This window comes from Podarcis vaucheri, assembly GCF_965113315.1.
Source record: "Podarcis vaucheri genome assembly, chromosome: 9".
Lineage (NCBI taxonomy): Eukaryota > Metazoa > Chordata > Lepidosauria > Squamata > Lacertidae > Podarcis > Podarcis vaucheri.
Genome location: NC_138767.1, coordinates 60,967,359 through 60,989,033, shown reverse-complemented (window position 1 = coordinate 60,989,033; position 21,675 = coordinate 60,967,359). Strand labels below are relative to the sequence as shown.

The 21,675-nt window shown below is 43.1% G+C and overlaps 1 protein-coding gene across 1 annotated transcript in view; it reads left to right on the top strand.

Annotated features, from left to right (window-relative positions):
• The window catches only part of GABRA4 (gamma-aminobutyric acid type A receptor subunit alpha4), a 68,108-nt gene that overhangs the window by 15,188 nt on the left and 31,245 nt on the right, over window positions 1–21,675 (top strand). The window contains exons 3-5 of the mRNA XM_082238201.1: window positions 17,703–17,770; window positions 20,054–20,274; window positions 20,370–20,452. Of these exons, the coding sequence (XP_082094327.1) occupies window positions 17,703–17,770; window positions 20,054–20,274; window positions 20,370–20,452 (372 nt within the window). The remainder of the gene's footprint in view (window positions 1–17,702; window positions 17,771–20,053; window positions 20,275–20,369; window positions 20,453–21,675) is intronic.

Below are 21,675 nucleotides of genomic sequence, written 5' to 3'. Positions count from 1 at the left end.
ATTAGGTCCAGTCATGACTGACTCTGGGGTTGCGGCGCTCATCTCGCTTTATTGGCCAAGGGAGCCGGCACACAGCTTCTGGGTCATGTGGCCAGCATGACTAAGCCGCTTCTGGCGAACCAGAGCAGCGCACGGAAACGCCCTTTACCTTCCCGCCAGAGCGGTACCTATTTATTTACTTGCACTTTGATGTGCTTTCGAACTGCTAGGTTGGCAGGAGCAGGGACCGAGCAATGGGAGCTCACTCCGTCACAGGGATTCGAACCGCCGACCTTCTGATCGGCAAGTCCTAGGCTCTGTGGTTTAACCCACAGCACCACCTGCGTCATATATGTGGCATATTTCACTGAGACAATTTAGGATGATGCACAGCACTTGTTCATTAGCAGAACACCTGACACTACATTATTCCAACATGCAAAAGCAAGTCAGACTCTCGCCAGCTACATTATATGATCATGAAGTATAGCTGTAAGTTCGAAAGCGTGAGTCTCACTCAAATAACTTAAGTGGAATAGTTTGCTGATAGATTCCTGCCAATGGGTTAATCTTTCCTTGCATGGAAGACGATACTGTGTCCTCACATGGTTGATTCTGTGCCTGGTGCCGGGACCTGCAGAAATAGCTCCGTTTATGGAGCCTTCCCCTGCCAGCTCCTCCTAGTTAAGAATTGGGGTAAATGGAGCTGTCCATCTCCTGCTGATCTTCTGTATAGCAAGACTCTGGAAAAACCTTTCAGAACCTTGGACAAGGCACGTATACAGACTGTCCGAAAGAGCTTTATCTCTATAAAAAGAATAGGTACATACTCTTTGATTTAGGAAGGCTTTTATGAATAATGAACATGCATTGTGAACTTGAAAATTTCCTTTTCTACTGACTGCAGGATTTACAGCCTCTATGTATGTTTTTTTTAAATAAAAAAACATTTTATTGTATTTTGGCTATCATGCTAGCAGCAGTTTGATACATCAGCGATGCTTTATTATCTTTAATTCTAAAACACTCCGAGTTTCCCATCATGAATGTACAGGGGGAATATGAATCTGGGAAACAAGCAAAATGCCCCAAAGTCTTCAGGATTTGCCATATATTTAGAGTTGGGAGAGCCAAGACAGATGAGGCAATAGCAAAGTTCTTCATGAATTAACATGCTAAAGTGTCTATTTTAATATATTAGCTCATTTTCAGATTACTTGTAAACTGAGCAAAAGTTCTTTAATAGTTTCTCAGGCCCTGTGTTTGCTTTGTATTAAGAGTGGCCATTAAAGTCAGTGGGAGTTGAACCCACCAATTTTTGCTGGGGACGATGACTCATATTTATAGGTGCCATGTGCACAGATGTATTGATTGGTCCTTGAAAGCCTGGCGTCTCAGCAGTAATTCACTGATCAGCCATATCTCTACCTTAGAAGCAGGGGAGGGCTATAGTTCAGTGGCAAAGCAACTGTGTTACATGCAGAACAACTGGGATAGACCCCTACCTGAAACATTGGAGAACTACAGCTATTCAGTCTAGAGTAGATGCTATTGAGTTAGATAGACCATTGGGTTGACTTGGTATAGGGCAGCTTCCTATTTTCTTAAGGGCCTTTAACTACAGCTGTTCAAATTTACAATGCCACTGTTAACTTTCAGAATGTAATTCTATGATTCCTGGATGGGCATCCCAGGGGTCATAGCATTCTGCTGATCTTCCTCTCCATAAACAGAGAGAGGGGTTTGCTGGTGGGGCATGAGTCTGCTTGTGGTTTCTCCAACACATTCCTGAATGAAAGGGAGGGCTATAAAAAGCCCAGCAAGACTTGGTGGTTCTACCATCTTCAATTTTCTCTCTCTCACCCCCTTTGGATTATGCTTGTGTGCGGTGCACACACGCACGTCCATCAATTCCTTCCCCATAGCTGAGATATGCCACCATCTCAAAATTGATGTCTAACAATATCAATGAGCTCTCAGTAAGGAAAAGAATTGTCAGCCAATCATCTTGGGCCAATTTCCCTAACAGAAGGAAGGCCAGTCCGTAGTAATGGCAGAAAGAAGCAGAAAGGTCAGGGTTATTAATTTAATAAAAAATGCATTGAGCAATTCAGAAAAATGACCCAACACTTCAGCAATGGATTTGTGAGGAGCAAATGGGGTAGCCATTTTGTGGCCGTGGGTTATATCAATTTAGGCCTCTGGCCTTGTTTCTCAAACACTCACTATTTATTGATTGTTCAAGCTCATAGTAAACCAGTGTTATAATTGCACCTGTTTATTTGGCTCCATACATTCCCCATTGCTCAGTTCTAGAAAGGTTACCAAATCACCGCATAGTGCAACGTCTTGTGTTGTATCCATACTTCCCAATGTTTTCCCAAAGGATGGAAAACTTGTGGCTTTTCAGGCGATATCGGACCCCAGTTCCCCTCAGACTCCTACGCATGAGTATGAGTCTGACAGAGACACATGCCTGACTGGTATGTTCTCTCCCTCCTGGTCATTCGTTCGTTCGGGAGATTTGAAATCTTTGTCCAGCCCGAACATTACAGCGACTGATGCCTTAGAAGCATCAGCACACTTCAGGATCAGCAGAGTATAGGCAGCCAGCGTACACACTCAATAGCCCAACATTTTGACTAATCTACGTTTCTTTACGTATACACACTCAGAGCATCGTAACTCATCTCCTTCCTCTTCAGCATCAGACAGCAAAGAGAAAGAACAAAGGACAAATGTCCTACATCACAGAAACACAGTAATACAAACATCCTGTCTCTGTCACTTCCCACAATGTGGAATGAAAACATAGACCGTCATGTGATATAACCAATCCCATGACTGCAACACGGGGAAAGAATCCTAACAGGTCAATGCTAGGGAAGATGGAGTTCATCAACTTTTGGAGGGACACAGGTTCCATATCCCTGCCCTACTGAATTATTCATACCAAAAGTTTCACCTGAGCTGTCAATTTACTAGACAAGCCACTATCCCCTTGAGTACAAACCTTGTACAATATGATGATGATGATGATGATGATGATGATGATGATGATACAGACCAACCTTCTGGGGTTGTTGTAAGAACTACGAAGACGTTGCATGCAATGCACTTTGCCCACTTGAAGTTTGATATATACATGCCAAGAGTGATTATGGATTGGTTATTCTATAACTATAATTAGGTTTTTTATGGTTTATTTAAGTGTTAAGTGTTCTCAGGTTGGATTTGGTGGCTGTTCCTCACAGATACTGATTAAAGGATGTAGCCCTGACACGACTTACAAGTTTGCCTTCTCTTCAATGGGATTTGCAAGCTTGTAAGTATTACCCAGATGGTCGCCTTAATCTTTAACATGCCATTTTAATTGTTACTAATTTAATGCAACAGCATAGCTTATCCACTCCCACTTATCACTAGAGTTTGCTGTTCTTTCAGAAGGAAATAATCAGGGGGACTGCAGTGATGCTTATAGCCACACACACAAAGCGCTCAGTAATTTCTAAGTGAAGGATTTGGGACAAAAAAAGGATGGGGGACTGGTACATGAAAGCAACCTTAACAAGAAAAGCTGAATGTGCACTTTAAAGCACACTCAGTGCACATTTAAAGCACATGGCTCCCCCATCCCAAATCCTGGGAAATGTAGTTTGTTAAGGGTGCTGGGAATTGCAGTTCTGTAAGGGGGGGTAGACTAGGGACACGGGTGGCACTGTGGGTTAAACCACTGAGCCTAGGGCTTGCCGATCAGAAGGTCGGCGGTTCGAATCCCCACAATGGGGTGAGCTCCCGTTGTTCGGTCCCTGCTCCTGCCAACCTAGCAGTTCGAAAGCACGTCAAAGTGCAAGTAGATAAATAGGTACCGCTTCGGCGGGAAGGTAAACGGCATTTCCGTGCGCTGCTCTGGTTCACCAGAAGCGGCTTAGTCATGCTGGCCACATGACCCGGAAGCTGTATGCCGGCTCCCTCGGCCAATAAAGCGAGATGAGCGCCGCAACCCCACAGTCGGCCACGACTGGACCTAATGGTCAGGAGTTCCTTTACCTTTACCTAGGGGGTAGACTACAGTTCCCAGCATTCTTCAGGGAAAGTAATGCATGTTGGATGTACTTTAAGCGTATGGTGTAGAGAAGGCAAAAAAAGGATGTGGATTTAGCCCTGCTTTACCAGAGAAACCTACCTAGCCAATGAGCACCTGTCAGGGAATGATCTCCTCCCTGGCTACATTTCACACCCACACGATCCCTTGTGATAAGTGGGAAAGAGGAAAATGATACACAGTGAAATTCTGTTTGTGTTTACTCAGAAGCAGAAATGCTTTCTCTAGAGAAAACTCTGTCATTTTTAGTGGAACTCACATTGTGGTATGCCTAGGGTTGCTAAGCCCCATTGAACACAACAGAGCTTCCTTCTGAGTAGGCATGCATAGGATTGCACTGAACACAGGACAAATGCCAAAATACAGCTGTCCTTTGTCAACAACAAACAGTCACTGTTTTTTGTGTTGAATATATGCTATATGGTAATTTATGGACCTAATAGGTATCTAAAGCCATTTGCACATGTAGCCATGCAACCAGTCCGTGCAGAATGTAGGCACCCTATATATAGAAATGAGCAAACCAGTGATATTTTAGGGAGCAGGCTAGCAGGCAGGGCCCATTACTTACATCACAGGAGCCTACACAACACAAAACACTGTTGCTATATGTAGGTTTTGTTTTTTTCGTTTTTTATCTTTATATTTTGGAAATGTACATCCAGGTTTTTTTCCTTTAATTTTTTTGGGGGGTCCCCAAGAGAGTGGGACCCTAAGCTACAGCTTGTTTAGCTTATACATAAATCCGGCACTGAAACCCGTATCTCATAAGAGCAATCTAGGTGTTAGGCGCAAATGAGCCTATCCAAGCCTCTGTGTTCTTTTATTTGAAAATGAAAAACATTTTTGGAAAGGGCCAAGTCTGGTTGGAGGGGTGCTTATCTTATTTTCTGCTGACTGGTATTCTGCTCCACTTAACTCCCTGCTCCCTGCTTTTTCCCATCGTGGCTTTGCAAGCTTCGTGGGCTCCTGTAGCAGTGGGTGGAGCTTGGGACCATAGCTGTCAACTTACAGATTTGAAAATAAGGGACCAGCAGCCTCGAAAATAAGGGATCAGCAGGGAGGGAAGGAGAGGAGCTGCTTCCTTTGAAATCAGGGACAGCAGCGGGACACAGCGCTGGGATAAGGCAGTTTCCCACCAAATAAGGGACGGTTGACAGCTATGCTAGGGACATTAACAAATGGGTTAAGCACCTCTTCCATCTCTGCTGCTTATGCACTCAAAATGGCCCAATCCTGGATTTCCTTCTTACCTATTTATTATTTTGGAGATCGTTTGCGAGTTATTACTGTGTGTACTGGGAGTTTTGCCCCCAGTCCTGATCTGTAATATGCGTTTAAATATACTGACCTACCTTGAAGGCTTCTTTTAACCATTACTGTGATGATTATACACGGAGTGCTTTGACAGCTCAGAGAAAATGTAATAATTATAATACTCCAAAGAACTTCACCCTTTGGAAAACGTGACTGCATATACCCTGGATCAAAAGACATTTCTCTGCAGGAGTTCTATCTCTTTTTTTTGTTTATTAAAAAATATATGATTTGATCTTAAGTTCCTTCACCAGTAACCAGACAGATAATTGCAGCAGGGGTGCGTACGTGGGTGCAGTTAATGATAAATATAATGAGGGCTGGTTCAGCAGCTTGTGAACTGGGAAGCGACTATATCATTTGATGCTGATTGTTTTAAACTTTTTAAAATGTTGTATTTTGAATTGCTGTCACTCGCTCTGGGATGTTAGAATGAAGAATGGGTAATAATAATAATAATAATAATAATAATAATAATACTGGTTAAAAAGGTAAAGGGACCCCTGACCATTAGGTCCAGTCGTGACTGACTCTGGGGTTGCGGCACTCATCTCGCTTTATTGGCCGAGGGAGCCGGCGTACAGCATGACTAAGCCGCTTCTGGCGAACCAGAGCAGCAGACGGAAACGCCGTTTACCTTCCCGCCAGAGCGGTACCTATTTATCTACTTGCACTTTGTGCTTTCGAACCGCTAGGTTGGCAGGAACAGGGACCAAGCAATGGGAGCTCACCCCGTTGCGGGGATTTGAACCACCAACCTTCTGATCGGCAAGTCCTAGGCTCTGTGGTTTAACCCACAGCACCACTCGAATCCTTTAATAATACTTGCTAGTGCTTGCACAATGTTTTGTGTGTGCTATTCATCACCTGATGAAGCCTCTAGCCCACCTTTGACCCAGTCATATTTTTACCTGCCCTATAGCTAATGTCATATATGACATGTAGTCACCAACACAGGGGTCCATTTGGACCCAGAAGAGGGTGGAACTGTAGAAGGAATGGGGGTGGAACAGAAGGGGTATAATGGGGTGGGGCGCACTTATATGCACTCTGTCAATGTGTGTGGGGGCTGGGAATGGAACCCCCATGTGAAATCCTCCCCACCTGTATTCAGTGCAAGCTTTGACTTAAGCCTGGGTAGCCAGCCTGTCGGAAAACAAGAGAAAAATTGGAAATGCAAAGAATGTGGTTTTCTACGATTCTTCGGAGATACTTTTCATACAACAAGTGATCCAAGAAGCCATCCGTCCATACTTTTGTTATAAACTTATTCTGCTTACCTGAAAAACAAAATTGTCAGTGTCATTTAAGCCATGAAGTGAGGCTGATCGGTTTTCCAGGCAGCTGTCCAAATGGCAAAACTGGATGACTCAGATGACTGCTAAAAAGATATGGGCCTAGTATTTACCTATACATTGTCTTTCTTGATTTCTTTCCCAGGTTGGTAGTGACTGAAGTTATTACCATCTGTCTACTGCTCAGTGACCTTGGCAAAACTAGATGGTATTCTTAGCACTGTCCCCAGTGGACAGGTGTCCTGCTCACGAAATTGGCCCCAGTTGATACCTTGTTGGCATCTTTAGCTGGTAGCCTGAGTGTTGAATAACAGTGAAAAGCAAATTGCCTCATAATTTCTTCAAATGACCTTCTTTGAATCAGGAAGATGTCATAGATGTGGTTGCGATCTTCAGTTTATCTCCTCTACAGCAATGTTTTCAAACTTCTTTTCCTTAGGGGATGCTTTCTATGTAGACATTCTTATTTTTTGTTTATTGAGGTGTCCCAGCACATATCTGCATGTGGTGGCCAATGAGGTGCTTTATAGATGAACTCCCATCAGGCCAATGGTCAGCTTGCGAGGGAAACTTGGCGGAGAGGTTGATATCTGCCTTTCCATCATATTAGACACCACACACTTGTCTGAGACTACTCACCACAGAAAAGAAAAACCAATAATGGCATACAAACTTTAAGAGGAGGTTTCTTATGACCTGCCTCCTTAAGGAATATGCAGGGCCACAGCTTCAAAACCATACCAACAAAGTAGATATTTTTGGTACTGCATAGACTACTCAGCAGCAGGGCTACAGAGCTTCTGTGATTCTGAAGAACTGTCATACAAGCATACAGTTTGACTACAACCTCCTGAGAACTGCAGTTGTCTTTTAAAAAAACACACAACCAAATTTCTAGGCAGCATGGCTACAGATATATAGGCTTGGATGTGTATGGAGAAACCATTTCAAGTCTATTTTTGCAGCTGTGCAGACCAAAACACCATTTTTTCTGTGAGTAGGGTGTACAGTTATACAAAACAAGTGGCAAATATACGCTGACTTCATAGTTTTGTGGCTGTGGCGAACATTTACTCTTCTAGTTGCATGTGTGTGTAGGTTAGTTCATTTTGTACACAGTGGTACCTCAGGTTACATACACTTCAGGTTACAGACGCTTCAGGTTACAGACTCCGCTAACCCAGAAATAGTGCTTCAGGTTAAGAACTTTGCTTCAGGATGAGAACAGAAATCGTGCTCCGGCGGTGCGGCAGCAGCAGGAGGCCCCATTAGCTAAAGTAGTGCTTCAGGTTAAGAACAGTTTCAGGTTAAGTACGGACCTCTGGAACGAATTAAGTACTTAACCCGAGGTACCACTGTATAAGCCATGCTCAAATCGATGCACAGGTTCAAAATCGCATAGAAACACTAACAGCGAACTGAAAGATAAAAAACTTAAACTAAAAAAGGGGGAGATCGGAGAGCACCATACTTACACCCTAAATAGTTGGGACCAAAATACTTCCAGGAATAGAAGGGGTTTCATTAGGGCAAACAAGGTATTAACCCACCAATTTCAGTGTGCCCTCAGTAAGCCCCAGGCTGCCTCGTTTCTTCCTTGCAACCAGTCAGAGGGTGGCTTTGCCTGTCATTGGCTGTGGTGCCACCCACTGCTGACCTCCCTGTCTCCCATCCTGCCAGCCCAAATGGGCACCAGCCATTACTAGCTCTAACTCTATGAGCCTGTCTGCCCACACAGGACTTTTGAGGAACTCTGCTTGATTCCCCAGTGTGGTGTAGTGGTTAAGAGCGGTGGACTTGTAATCTGGTGAACTGGGTTCGCGTCTCCGCTCCTCCACATGCAGCTGCTGGGTGACCTTGGGCTAGTCACACTTCTCTCAAGTCTCTCAGCCTCACTCACCTCACAGAGTGTTTGTTGTGGGGGAGGAAGGGAAAGGAGAATGTGAGCCGCTTTGAGACTCCTTCGGGTAGTGATAAAGCGGGACATCAAATCCAAACTCTTCTTCTTCTTCTTCTTCCCCCCATTTGTCTGCCATACATGTTGTTGGAGGGGATTCAGGAAAAGGCCGTCTCTGTGGCAGCACCCAATTGACAGCACTCTCTTTTCCAAGAGAGCTGTCTGTGTTGGTATTTTGCACAAAGTGAATTTTGTATGTGTGTGCGTGCTGGCAGGCCTTTCTGGTTACTGAATGCTAAAAAATTATCTTTTTAAAATAAAAAAACTTGCTCTTTCTGTAAGCTTGCATCTCTGTATGTGTTCACTATAAATAAAATTATTTATTTATTTATTATTATTATTGTTGTTGTTGTTGTTGTTATTATTATTATTATTATTAAATTCTGGTGGTGTTCACCACCCTGGGCATCCTGGAGACGAACTGCGTAAGCAGGATATAAATATTTTTGTGTGCATTAAATGCATTATGAAAAAAGTATAAGTACCATACCATCTTAGAGAAGTCCCGACTCTGTGCCTAGTGCCAGCAATGGGACATAGTCCAAGGTCACATTCAAAGAATTATAAATGCTAAGTGTTACTTAGTGCTTTCAAGTGTTCAAAGAGATTCAGATAGGTTATATAATCCTTACGCATCACTAGGCGACACCAGTTCTTAAAGAACAGGAAGCAGCATATTAGAGATGCTCCGTAAGGTGCGCAGGACAAAGGCTCTTGTGGGCTTTCAAGGCAGCCCCTTGAATTGGGTTGAGAAACTAACGAGGAGCCAGTGCAGGCAAAGAAGACTTGGAATACTAATGAATTGGAAGTCTGTTGCTGTTCTTGAGCAACCAGCCTAGATATCTGAGTAGGAGAGAGAGAAGTGCAACTGCCCTCCCCCAGCCCACCAATAAAAGCATTTTATATTCATAAATATTTATTATCAATTTAAAGGCGTAATTTGCTGGGAAGTTACAGATCTGCCGGCTCCAAATGTGCTTTTCCACACCGAAACAGTCCCTCTTCTGTTCTTCTGTTCCTAGTTTGCCTGCTATCATCTCAGCCGAAAGTGAGTGGCAGAGAGTGAGGCTCGGCAGCCGACGTGAGATGGAGGGTGGGGCAGCCACTGGACACTCTCCCTGTCTGATGTGAAACTGAGGAATAAAGACTCTCCTCCTGCAAGAGCGGGGAGTGGTTGTGGTCGGGAGCCGGACTCCGCCTCACCTGGCTGGCCTACGCCCACGGGCAGGCACCCAACCAGGTGCCTGCGAGGGGGCGTGTTTAGCAGCCCAAATTGCTGCGGCACCAGCCTTCCGGCCTCACTTTTCGTCGTCCCGTCACGAGTCACGCACCCTCCACTCCCTTAGAGCTCAGGGTCTCAGTTTTCTTTTGGCCTTGCTATGGACCTTAGGTTGGTCGCCCTGGTTGTCCGGGGGGCCTGGTAGGAATTTTTCCATTTGGCATTAGGCTTTTGGGTTTTTTTCACCTACCTCGTAGCAATCGTCACGACTTTCGTGGTATTGGTGGGTAGGTTAGGCATTGGAATAATGTGTTGTGGTGTGTCGAAGGGCTAGGTGTGGCCATCGCCTACGCCTTCAATTTTTGGGTATTCCGTTAAAGGAATCTGGCGGTCATGTATTCTGTCTGATGCCTGCTTGGCGGGAGGCCATGGCACGACCCTCGGTGACATCAGGGGAGAGCCTATAGTTGGATTAGCATCAACAGGCTCCACCTACTGGTGAATAAACCCCCCTGTTTTAGACTCACCCCTCTCTGAGGGAGTGGAGTCAGCTGACGTAATCCAATGCCTAAGCCAATACCTTTTCACTTGCTGTAATCAATAAAGTTGTGGCCTTTTCTTGCCCATTAACCTTATATCACGTGTCCTCGTGTTTTCATTCCACTACGCCAGGATCGGGTCCTCGAACCACAATTGGATTTTGCACTCAGTTGCTTTCCATTCTTTGGAATGTTTGTTCCTCTGAGCGGTGATTCATACTTGACAGTGCCCATTGCAGTGTGTGTAAAGCTCCCCTACTATTTAGCTGACATTAAAAATGCTCGCCACTGAATCTATAAATAGTTCCTAGAAGGCAAGAATGCAAACGGGGATTTTTTTAGAAGGTCCACCAAGAAGCAGCTTTTAATTTTCTCCAACGCAGCATTAGCTTGCTCTTGTGTAATACCTGTATACCTTAGCATCAGAATGTTCACCTGTACTGTGAGCAGACGTTTTCTTTTTCTTTTCAATGTGGTAATAAAACAATTTCCCTCAGTAGCACCTTGTTGTGCCACTTTGCCTGGGTATGTTAAGTTCTAAACCAAAATAAATTTAGGTATTAAGGGTAAGCAGGTCCTGGCTGGCATTTCATGTTTGTGTCTTACACTTCAGCACGCAAGCTGGCACCCAGGGTGTTCTGTACTGTCTGAAATGGTGTTAAATTAGTCTTTGAATTCCTAAACATTTCCCTCACTACTTTTGGTCTCACGCTTCAGAGTATGTGTACTCCCTTAGGATTAGCTTGAGGTTCAGTTAGTAGATCTTACTATGGATGTTTCCCATTGCTGGTTGTTTACTATACGTGTTGCATGCACTGGGTGGTTCAAAGTATATTATTATTTAATTTTCATAGTGCTTTTATGACACATGAAATTCCAGAGAACAACACATTAAAAAAGAGAGAGCAGGTCTCTGCCAAAAAGAACTAACAATCAGTAGTGCAGGAAGCAGAGGGAGGGAAGCAATAGAAGGAATGTGGGCTTTAAAAAAATGTATCTATAAAGGCTTTAATCAGTGTTTTTTCAGTTGATGTGCACTGGAGCGCAGTTCTGGCACCTCTCTGGCAGGCGCCATTGCGGGCCAGTGCTCCCCACCCACTTCTTGCCTTTACATACTTCTGAGAAGCTCAAAACGGACATTTCAAGTCAAAATGCAAGTCTACACTTTGTTAAGATCTATGACTCCACCTTGAGGGATGCAGGTGGCGCTGTGGGTTAAACCACAGAGCCTAGGGCTTACCGATCAGAAGGTTGCGGTTCAAATCCCTGTGACGGGGTGAGCTCCCATTGCTTAGTCCCAGCTCCTGCCAACCTAGCAGTTCAAAAGCATGTCAAAGTGCAAGTAGATAGGTACCGCTCCGGCGGGAAGGCAAACGGCATTTCCGTGCGCTGCTCTGGTTCGCCAGAAGCGGCTTAGTCATGCTGGCCACATGACCCGGAAGCTGTACGCCGGCTTCCTCGGCCAATAAAGCAAGATGAGCACCGCAATCCCAGAGTCGGCCACGACTGGACCTGATGGTCAGGGGTTCCTTTACCTTTACCTTTACCTTTACCTTATGACTCCACCTAGCTCCTAGCCACATTTGGTCAAGCTATGGGGTAGAGCAAATTCGTATTTCCTTTTCTTCATTCTATCTCCTGTGTAGCAGTGGCGAGTTTTTATCTTTCCAGCCAGGCCTCTACCATTGCACATGTCTTCTTCTTTTTTGGCGATCACTCATAGCCGAGTAAGATTGTCTTCCATAAACATGGTTTTAACAATGAGTCCATAAGTGACTGTGGAGGCCAATTCTGGATCCACACATCCTTCCACAGTGGGGCATAGGTTTCCGGGCAGGAGTTGATCAAGGTGAGGGTTTGCCAAACGTGCCTTCCTCTTAGCATGTTTCTTCCTTTTGTCCTGAGTTTGAGCATCTTCAAAGTCTACGACACCTTTGGTAAAGGCTGTTCTCTAATTGGAGCACTCACAGGCCAGTGTTTCCCAGTTGTCGGTGTTTATATACATTTTTAAAGATTTGTCTTGAGAAAGTCTTTAAACCTCTTTTGTTGACCACTAGCATTATGCTTTCCATTTTTAAGTTCGGAATAGAGTAGTTGCTTTGGAAGATGATAATCAGGCATGCAAACAACACGAGCAGTCCAACGAAGTTGATGTTGAAGAATCATTGCTTTGACACTGGTGATCTTTGCTTCTTCCAGTACACTAGCATTAGTTTGCCTGTCTTCCCAAGAGATATGAAATTTTTTTCACAGACACCATTGTTGGAGTCTTTCGAGGATTTGGTGATGGCGTTTATAAGTGGTCCGTGTTTCACAAGCATACAGTAAGGCTGGTAGTACAATAGTTTTGTAAACAAGCATTTTAGTTTCCCTGAGAATGTCCTGGTGCTCAAACACTCTGTTCTTCAATTGGGAGAAAGCTGCATTTGCCGAGCTCAGGCAATGCTGAATTTCGGAATCAATGTTGGCCCTTGCGGCAAGATAACTGCCTAGGTAGGAAAAGTGATTGACACTCTCCAACATTACACCATTGAGTTGGATTTGTGGCACTACAGAGGGGTTGTTTTGTCCTTGTTGGTGCCGCACTTTGGGGTTTTTTGGATGTTGAGTGATAGGCCAAGCTTTTTGTAGGCTTCTGTGAAGATATTTAGAATGGTTTGGAAGTCATCCTCTGAGTGTGCACACATTACATTGTCAACAGCATATTGAAGCTCTATGATGGAAGTTATGGTAACTTACTCTTTGAGTAGGTAACCACCCTACTCAAGTTAAAGAGCTTTCCATCTGTTGATATATGATTTCTGCCCTGGTGGGGAGTTTCCCTTTGACAATGTGTAGGATCATGGCAATGAAAACAATTAATAGAGTTGGGGCAATAACGCAACCCTGCTTAACACTTGCTCCCACTGTGAATGGTTCACTTTGAGAGCCATTGTTATCTGCAATTGTTTCTGTCATATTATCATGGAGGAGCTGAAGGATATCCACAAATTTATCTGGGCAGCCGATTTTCAGAAGGACAGTCCACAGGGCATTACGATTTACAGTGTCAAAGGCCTTAGTCAGGTTGATAAATGCCATATACAGGGGATGGTTTTGCTCTCTGCATTTTTCTTGAATCTGTCAAGCAGTGAAAATCATGTCCACTGTCCCCCTAGAAAGTCAGAAACCATTTTGGGATTCAGGAAGGGCAGCCTCAGATATAGTTAGGAGACAGTTTGCTAAGATCCTTACAAGATCTTTATTAACTGCAGGACGCAGTTAATAAAGAGATGCCACTATAGTTCCCGCAATCCATTCTATCACCTTTTTTAAAAAAAGGTTGATAATTTTGACATCCCTAAAGTCTGCTGGGATCTCCTCTCTCCCCCAGATTTTTTCAATGAGCTTGTGAAGTTGTGTCAGTTCATTTCTGCCCACTTCGGCAGGTATCCCATCAGGTCTGCTGGCTTTGAATCAAACAAAAGCAATATCCGATGGATTTCCAATGACAGTTGAAGCATTAGTTCTGTGTGCTTTGGCATGTTAGCTTGACCACTGATACAAGATCTTCAGGTGTGTAAAAGAGAACCCAGCAATGCAAAAGCGTTACACTCATGGAACCAAATGCCCTGCAATAAGTTTACAACAAGGATATCCAAGCCAGATGTACAGTGAGTCCAAAATGCCCTTGCAGGTGAAGTAGGGAGGCCTGGCAAGCCTAATTTTGCCCATAGGTCAGAGGTTTGTCAACCCTAAGCGAATAAAGTCATGTTCAGAAAAGCTGTCATTCCAACAGGAAGATGTGGGGACTTTTAGGAGTTGATTTCAAGCAGCTGCACAATCTTGATGACCTATGAATTAAAAATGGAAAGTCAGAAAAAAGAGATAGAAGGTGAAGACTTTTGAACTAGAAAATTGCAGGAGCTGTTTGAGGTGACTGTGATCCTAACATAGCTTGCATATTGCTGCTTTGTTGGGAAAAGCTTCTAGTGATTCCTGCATTCATCTTCTTCCGAACTGAACTCTTAGGTGTAATTTACAAACTGTGAAGTGAGGTAATTTTACACGCTTTTGTTCTGTGTTCAGTTAGCAGCTTGAAACCTCCATATCGGGCCAATGGGAAATAATAATTTCACTTTTCTCATTGCTTATGCTTCCTTTCTGCATTTTGACACTAAGTGACATTTGCGCACACAACAATGTTAGGCACAAGGCAAATGCGCTTTACCTTTCAACAAAATCTTCACAATGTTGTCACATTGTGCCTGCTAGGCTGCAAGAGTTGTTTAAAAGAGCCCAATAAACTCAACAGCCTGGAAGTTTGAAGGCTTCGAAATATATGGAACGTCTTCTTCTTTGGTATAGCCAAAGAGAATAACAATCAGGGATGAATCAACAATGAAACTAATGAAGGTTAAACTTCAGGGCTCCTAATCCTGGTGGCGCCCCAGAAGTGACTTTCGTCCATACTGCAACCCAATTAGAGTCACATGACTCCATCTGAGTTGTATATATTTGTTGCATATATTTCAACCATCCCAAAGTTTGAGAGTCAGTAGCACAGATGTTGTAAAGGTGTGCTGATCTGTCGTGGAACAAGCCCATTGCAGAAGATAATAGTGGCTACCCAGACCCAAAGCTGTCAACTTACAGATTTGAAAATAAGGGACCAGCAGCCTTGAAAATAAGGGATCAGCAGCCAAAATAAGGGATTTTCCAAACACAGGTATGTTCGACTTCTGAGCCCCTCCAAGCCAAAGGCAGAAAGCCCAGCCAACAGCCAAACGAAGCCTCAAGCGGTGGTTCCCACAGCGCAGCAACCCGGCAAAGGGGATGCAGCAAGGAAAACCACCGTCACCTCTCCGCTGGGAAGCGCTGAGCAAAGGCGAGTCCCCAGGCAACACGGCCGATTTGATCGGCACAAGGCATGCAAGCTCCACCCCAGTCATTCTTAGACTCCTTATTGGGTGAGCAACGCAGCCAAGCAACACAGTTGGGGCATCCCTCCTCCCTGGCTGGCAGGGAGGGAGGGAGAGGAGCTGCTTCTTTTGAAACCCGGGAAATTTAAGGGACATCATCAATAAGGGACAGCAGCGGGACACAGCGCTGGGATAAGGGGCTTTCCCGCCAAATAAGGGACGGTTGACAGCTATGCCCAGACCTCATTGCTGGTTGTGAAAGGGCTTCCGTGATGGTTCAAGCTTCAGGCCCCCCAAAATGTAGGTCCATCACTGATAATATTGAGATTCCTGCATTAGACGTTTATGTTGTGAACTGCCTTGAATCTATGGATGAAGGGGTGTGTGTGTATACTAACTAACTAACTAACTAACTAACCAACCAAATAAAATAAAAAAAATTCTATATGCCTGAGGTCTTTTTTAAGATACACAGTTTTGCAGCAGAACCTAAGTGCAAGTCTGTGTGCCTTTCAGGGGGGTTGAGGTAATAAATGTGTTATGAATAATAGTTTAAGGGGATGGAAGGATGTGCTCAAACAAGCACCAATAGATTGTGCCTTTCAAATATACCTACTTGAGACAAAATAGCTTTTGGAGGCAGCAAAGAATGTCAGCCAGTATGCTGATTTTTTTAAAAAATCTAATAAGGATAAATTGTTTTGTAGAAATATTATGGACACTGTTGCTATTTTGTTTGCTATAAGCGTTTGAAAAACTAAAATGGGGCGTAGGGTATTAAGAGGCTATAATGGACAATAGATGCTGGTGACTTATTTTCCAGCTCAGTATGTGAACATGCTGGCTATGTAACTTGGCTAAATAAACCATAACTTGGCTTATTAAGACAAAATATGTACGAGCATTTTGACGGCACGCACGGCCACTTTGCTCCTTCCTTTGCTGTGAACTGATTAGCCTGGACATTAATTGTGGTCAAGGATGTTAAACTCAAATGACTTGGTGGGCAAATCTCCCCCCCGCCCCGAAAATGCTTGGGAGCCACAGTATTCTCATAAATTAATGCAGGTCCCACCTTCTGAACACAATGCATTCCCAGGAAATAATTTGTTAAGTGAACATTCACATAATGAGCTGATGAGCCATTATTTCTTATGGGAACGTTTCTAATCCATGAGCTATCTTCCTGCAGCCAACTAGCAAAAGAGAGGCAGAGGAAAAATCTGATTTTGTCTAATGTCTCCTGCTCCCTGATTTGTCTGAATTATCCTGCTTGGTGATTTGTCCAAATCTTTCTCCCCACTCCCTCTCTCCATGGTTTTTACCTTAAAATGGCAGCCCCTGGCCAGCAAAGCACAAAAAAGTAAGGAAGTGGGCAAACTCTGGCTGTTTGGATATCTGAATCAGCCATGTGTGCAGCAAGGTTTTGGCATAACTCTTTGTGTTTGGATAAGTGAATTTTCACATAATGAGCAGGTGGATAGTGGGACCTGTGTGTATTCTGAGCGAGGTGTGGTAGGATTGCATTGGGAATTCTAACTTCTTTATGTTTTCTATTTCTCGTGTAGTTGGATCACACTCTGGATAGGTTCACACGCAGGAATGAACTCTGTGCCCACACCTTTACCCCATCCTCCTCCCTCTACACTCCCTTATCAATTGATTACTTCCTGATTGTTGGTAAACCAGTTTGCCATTGCATCCAAACTGGCAAACTATGGCATGTACCTACGTTGCAGAATGGGACTGTAAAATAGTATTTGATCTTAGGGTGTTACACTGATTTGCAAAGCAAGTACAAACCATCGTTTGCCAGCTTGGATGTAACTGCAAAATATGGTCTGCGGCAAATGGCAGGGTCTGCAGCAGATGGAGTACAAAAGTGGAAGAGGGATAGGGAGTGTGAACAAGGCAGCAACTGAGTATAGGGTTTGCTCCTCTAGTGTCAAACCATGGTTTGGTGTTATATGTGAACTGAGTCTTTGCGAATGCAGTTGTATATTCCCCATTAACCCAATTTGAAGCAAAGTTTGAAGGACCACACCACTTTTCTCTCTATAAAAAAGAGCTTTTCCCAGATCTTCATGTGCATGTATTTTCTTGCCTATGTCAATCCGAGACAACGCATTACAAAAGCATTTCTGAATTATACCAGTGTACTTACGTAAGTCAAGAGATGGCATGAAAATCAACATTATGCAAGAATTTCCAAGTTCAGCAGGCTTGGTTGGAAGAACATGCTGCCTGCGCATTTTCCTCCGATTAGTCAAATGAATCGTCAAAGTGACAATTGCATAAGATGTGGCTCCCCCCCCCCAGTACAATCTTTCCTGCTTTTAAACCTGAAACATTCCAATTTTCCTTGCTCACTTCCTTTTTATATATATTAGGTCCTGTAACTGAAGTCAAAACAGATATCTATGTCACCAGTTTTGGACCTGTTTCTGATGTAGAGATGGTAGGTATCACTCGCTTTCTTTGATTTTGTAGGGTTGAGGTGGCGGTGAGGAAATGAACCCCAGTAATGAGTGAACGACTAATTCAGATGCCTTTGTGCACTGCTGTCAATCATGCAAAGTAGGGAAGATTAGCAGCAGCCTAATTTTCAGGCTATTTTTAGATGTGCAAGCCCTGATTCTGGTCCTCTCATGCAGGCTGGATTTAGACCAATGTGTGTGAGTTTTTTTGGGTTTTTGTTTAAATCACTTTCAGCAGATTTACACCAGCTATGGAAATGATATAGCCAGTTCTTTGGAGAATAGTCACCCCAGTATAGAATAATTCATAACCTTGCTGGATGCAAAGGACAACAATGGCAGGAACAGAGGTATTAGATACTGGCATCAAAGACTTAGTCTGAGCCATGGAAGTCTGAAGTCTATGAACTGTACATATTAAGCAAAAGACGTCCATTCCCCTGAGTTGCCTCATTTTGCACAATTTATACTACTCCTTTAAGTCACAGGGAGGGGCAAGAAGCTAATGAAGAGCTATAAGGCTGTGCCCTCAGTTACTAGAAATCTTATTAATCTTCTGAGGTTTCATCAGGTATTGCTTGTTCTCATTCCAACAGTGAGGACTATAAATCCTCCCAATAGATAAACAAATACAGCAGTACCGTGGTTCTCAAACTTAATCCATCCCGGAAGTCCGTTCCAAAACCAAAGCGTTCCAAAACCAAGGCGCACTTTCCCATAGAAAGTAATGCAGAATGGATTAATCCGTTCCAGACTTTTAAAAACAAACCTAAAACAGCAATTTAACCTGAATTTTGCTATCTAACGAGACCATTGATCCATAAAATGAAAGCAATAATCAATGTACTGTACTATAAAAAAATAAGACAGTATTGTAGATGATAAAAATTAAAATTAAATTTTGTTCTTACCTGCACTGATGATAGTCATTGTTTGGATAGGTGGCTTTTATCCATTTCCGCAATCACACAATCAATCAATCAATCAATCAATCAATAGATGAACTGGGTTCCACACAGTCACAAAAACAAATCAACTGAAAAAGCTTCAAAAACAAAAAATGCAAAATAAATAGCAAAAACAAAAGCGCCAAACTTAATCCATTCCAGAAGTCCATTTGACTTCCAAAATGTTCAAAAACCAAGGCGCAGCTTCTGATTGGTGCAGGCACCCCAGAAACAACAGCCGACAGCTGCATTGGATGCTCAGCTTCCGAAAAATGTTGAAAAACTGGAATACTTACTTCCAGGTTTTCGGTGTTTGGGAACCAAGGCATTTGAGAACCAAGGTACCACTGTAAGTGCAAGCTGAGGTTCTCAGGTAGTTGAGTTTCACACCCAGTTCCATCTTCCACACATTTTCTCTCCTCCTGCTTGGAAGTCACAGCAAATGCATAGTTGTGACTCTAGTCTATGCCTTGCTCTTGCTCAATCCATGCATTTTCCAGTGCATGTTTTTCCAGTGCCCAGTGATTTCACAATGGGTTCGCTAAGTCACATTTATTTGGGACTTGATTTCAGCTGAAAATATCAACTTCGTGTGCATATCCTTTTCCATATGGACTTGCCCTCTCTGCTGAGGTTTGTACGCATTTGCTCTGGAGCCTCTTTGCTCTAGATGTCCATATGACCTTTGCAGTTCACATAGGGTTCTGCATCAAGCCATATGCCTGCACCTATAGATCTTTATCCACACACGCACACATTTTTTTAGTCCTGTGAACACATTTATGAAGGCCATTGGAAACATGCGTGTTCATAAGTGGTGTCCAAATAAAGGGCTGCATGATCATTTTGTGACACGCTACTTCCCATTTGGATCATCCCATCTGTGTTTTATTTGTTGAAATTAGATAATAGTCCTTTGATTTTGGCTGATATAATTAATCATGTGGCCCACTGCATATTTTAATTTGTCCATCTGTTTAAAAAAAATAGCGTGGACATGAAAACCATTAACATATGTTAATGAATTAATCATTCTGTTTCCAGTTCTGTGCTAGAGTACAAGTTTAATTGCGTGCTTCTTGCCATTCTATTAGATTATAGTAATTATTTTTGATTGATTTAATATGTATAGCAATTTATTTATATGACTAATGTGGAAAATTAAAGTATTAAAGGAGTACATAGTTCTGTTTAATTGATAGAAATGTGTTTAGGGAGTTTACAGTTACCAGTGACTAATTTGTCCTTGAGGGATATTCATAGAAAGGATATGCTTATAAAACATATTAAGTTTGTGTCTCTTCCAAATTACTGTAGGAATACACGATGGATGTTTTCTTTCGTCAGACGTGGGTCGACAAAAGATTAAGATATGATGGTCCCATTGAAATTCTAAGACTTAACAACTTGATGGTTACCAAAGTGTGGACACCAGACACTTTCTTCCGGAATGGGAAAAAATCTGTCTCACATAATATGACAGCCCCAAATAAACTATTCAGAATCATGAGAAATGGTACCATCCTTTATACAATGAGGTAGTTGATTTATCTATCTTTCCGTTCTTTTATTTTACTTTGCGTGAGAGAGGGAACACATCATTCTGGGGCTAATTCCATTTTGTTCCTTATAGGCTCACCATAAGTGCTGAGTGCCCCATGAGATTGGTCGATTTCCCAATGGATGGTCACGCCTGTCCTCTGAAATTTGGGAGTTGTAAGTCACACAGACCTTCTCTACTTAACGTTTTATGTATGAAACTGGTCAGATAATATCCAGAGCTGCATGGCTTAGGTCAATTGAAATTAAGAGCAGGGGATATCACTGGACTGGTTGAGAAATGGCAGCTTAAAACAAGGGAGAAGGGAGTTGGGAAAAGCTCTGCTGTTTTGCTTCTTGGTGTTGGCCTACTGTGTGGTACCCACCTCTGCCATTTCTCCTTGTTAAAACTTTGTGTGTGTGTTAAAAACAACCACCCCTCAGTGTTTCTCTATCCCTGCTTTACTCAAAGCTGTGCTGCTATTTAAAACCACCATGTTCCTGTCAGTGTTTCTTCATCCCTGCCTTACTCAAACTTCTACTATTGTTTAAAATAGCCATTCCCCTCCCTTTAAGTCTCTCTCCCTTCTCACTGTACTCAAAGCTCTCCCTCATCCATTTCTCGGCAGCTCATGTGACAGAGATAAAGGTTGTGGAGCCCTCTAATATTCCATAGTACAATGTATTTCACTCCTGGTACCATGTGTTTTCTTCAACGTGAAGTTCCAGGTGCAATGTATTAATTTAGAATATATATATATTTCATTAACAAGAAGACACCCATATGTGTACAACACCCATCAACTGAACTTAACCTTCTCTAAGTGAACAAGTTCAATGGCAGGCTTGCTCTTAAAATTCTATTAATCTTAAAGATACAGTAACATATATCATTATGGGGTGCGTGCACAAAGATGGCTGTGGGGGCGATCTGGGTGTAAAGAAGAGCTCAGAAAAGTGAGGAAGCGGGAGGAAATGTGGGCTGCAGGTAAAAATGGGGTGTTGCAAAAAAAGAAGGGAAAGGAAGAAGTGCCATGAAAAGAAATGCAGAATAGAATGGGGTGGTGGTTTCACAACTGATTGGAAGGTGAAAATGAAGCTAATTGCTATGTGTGGCTTGAGGAAGATTCAGGAGTTTACCAATAGGGTAGTTTGTGTTCAAGAGGAAGTTGCACAGAAGGAGGGAGAGGAGAAGGAGACATGGATATAGGGGTGAAGGTGGAAATGGCTGTGCAGAATTGAAGAGAGAAACTGCTTCAGAAATGGGGTTGGGAAGGTGAAAAATTAGCTTAGTAATTGTATGGGGTGGGAAGAGGAAGCTCTAGGGGTTAATATGGGGTGAATGGCAGTGGTGGGTCTGGCAAGCAGAGCTGAGCAGTGGTTCACTCCCTAGTAAAAAA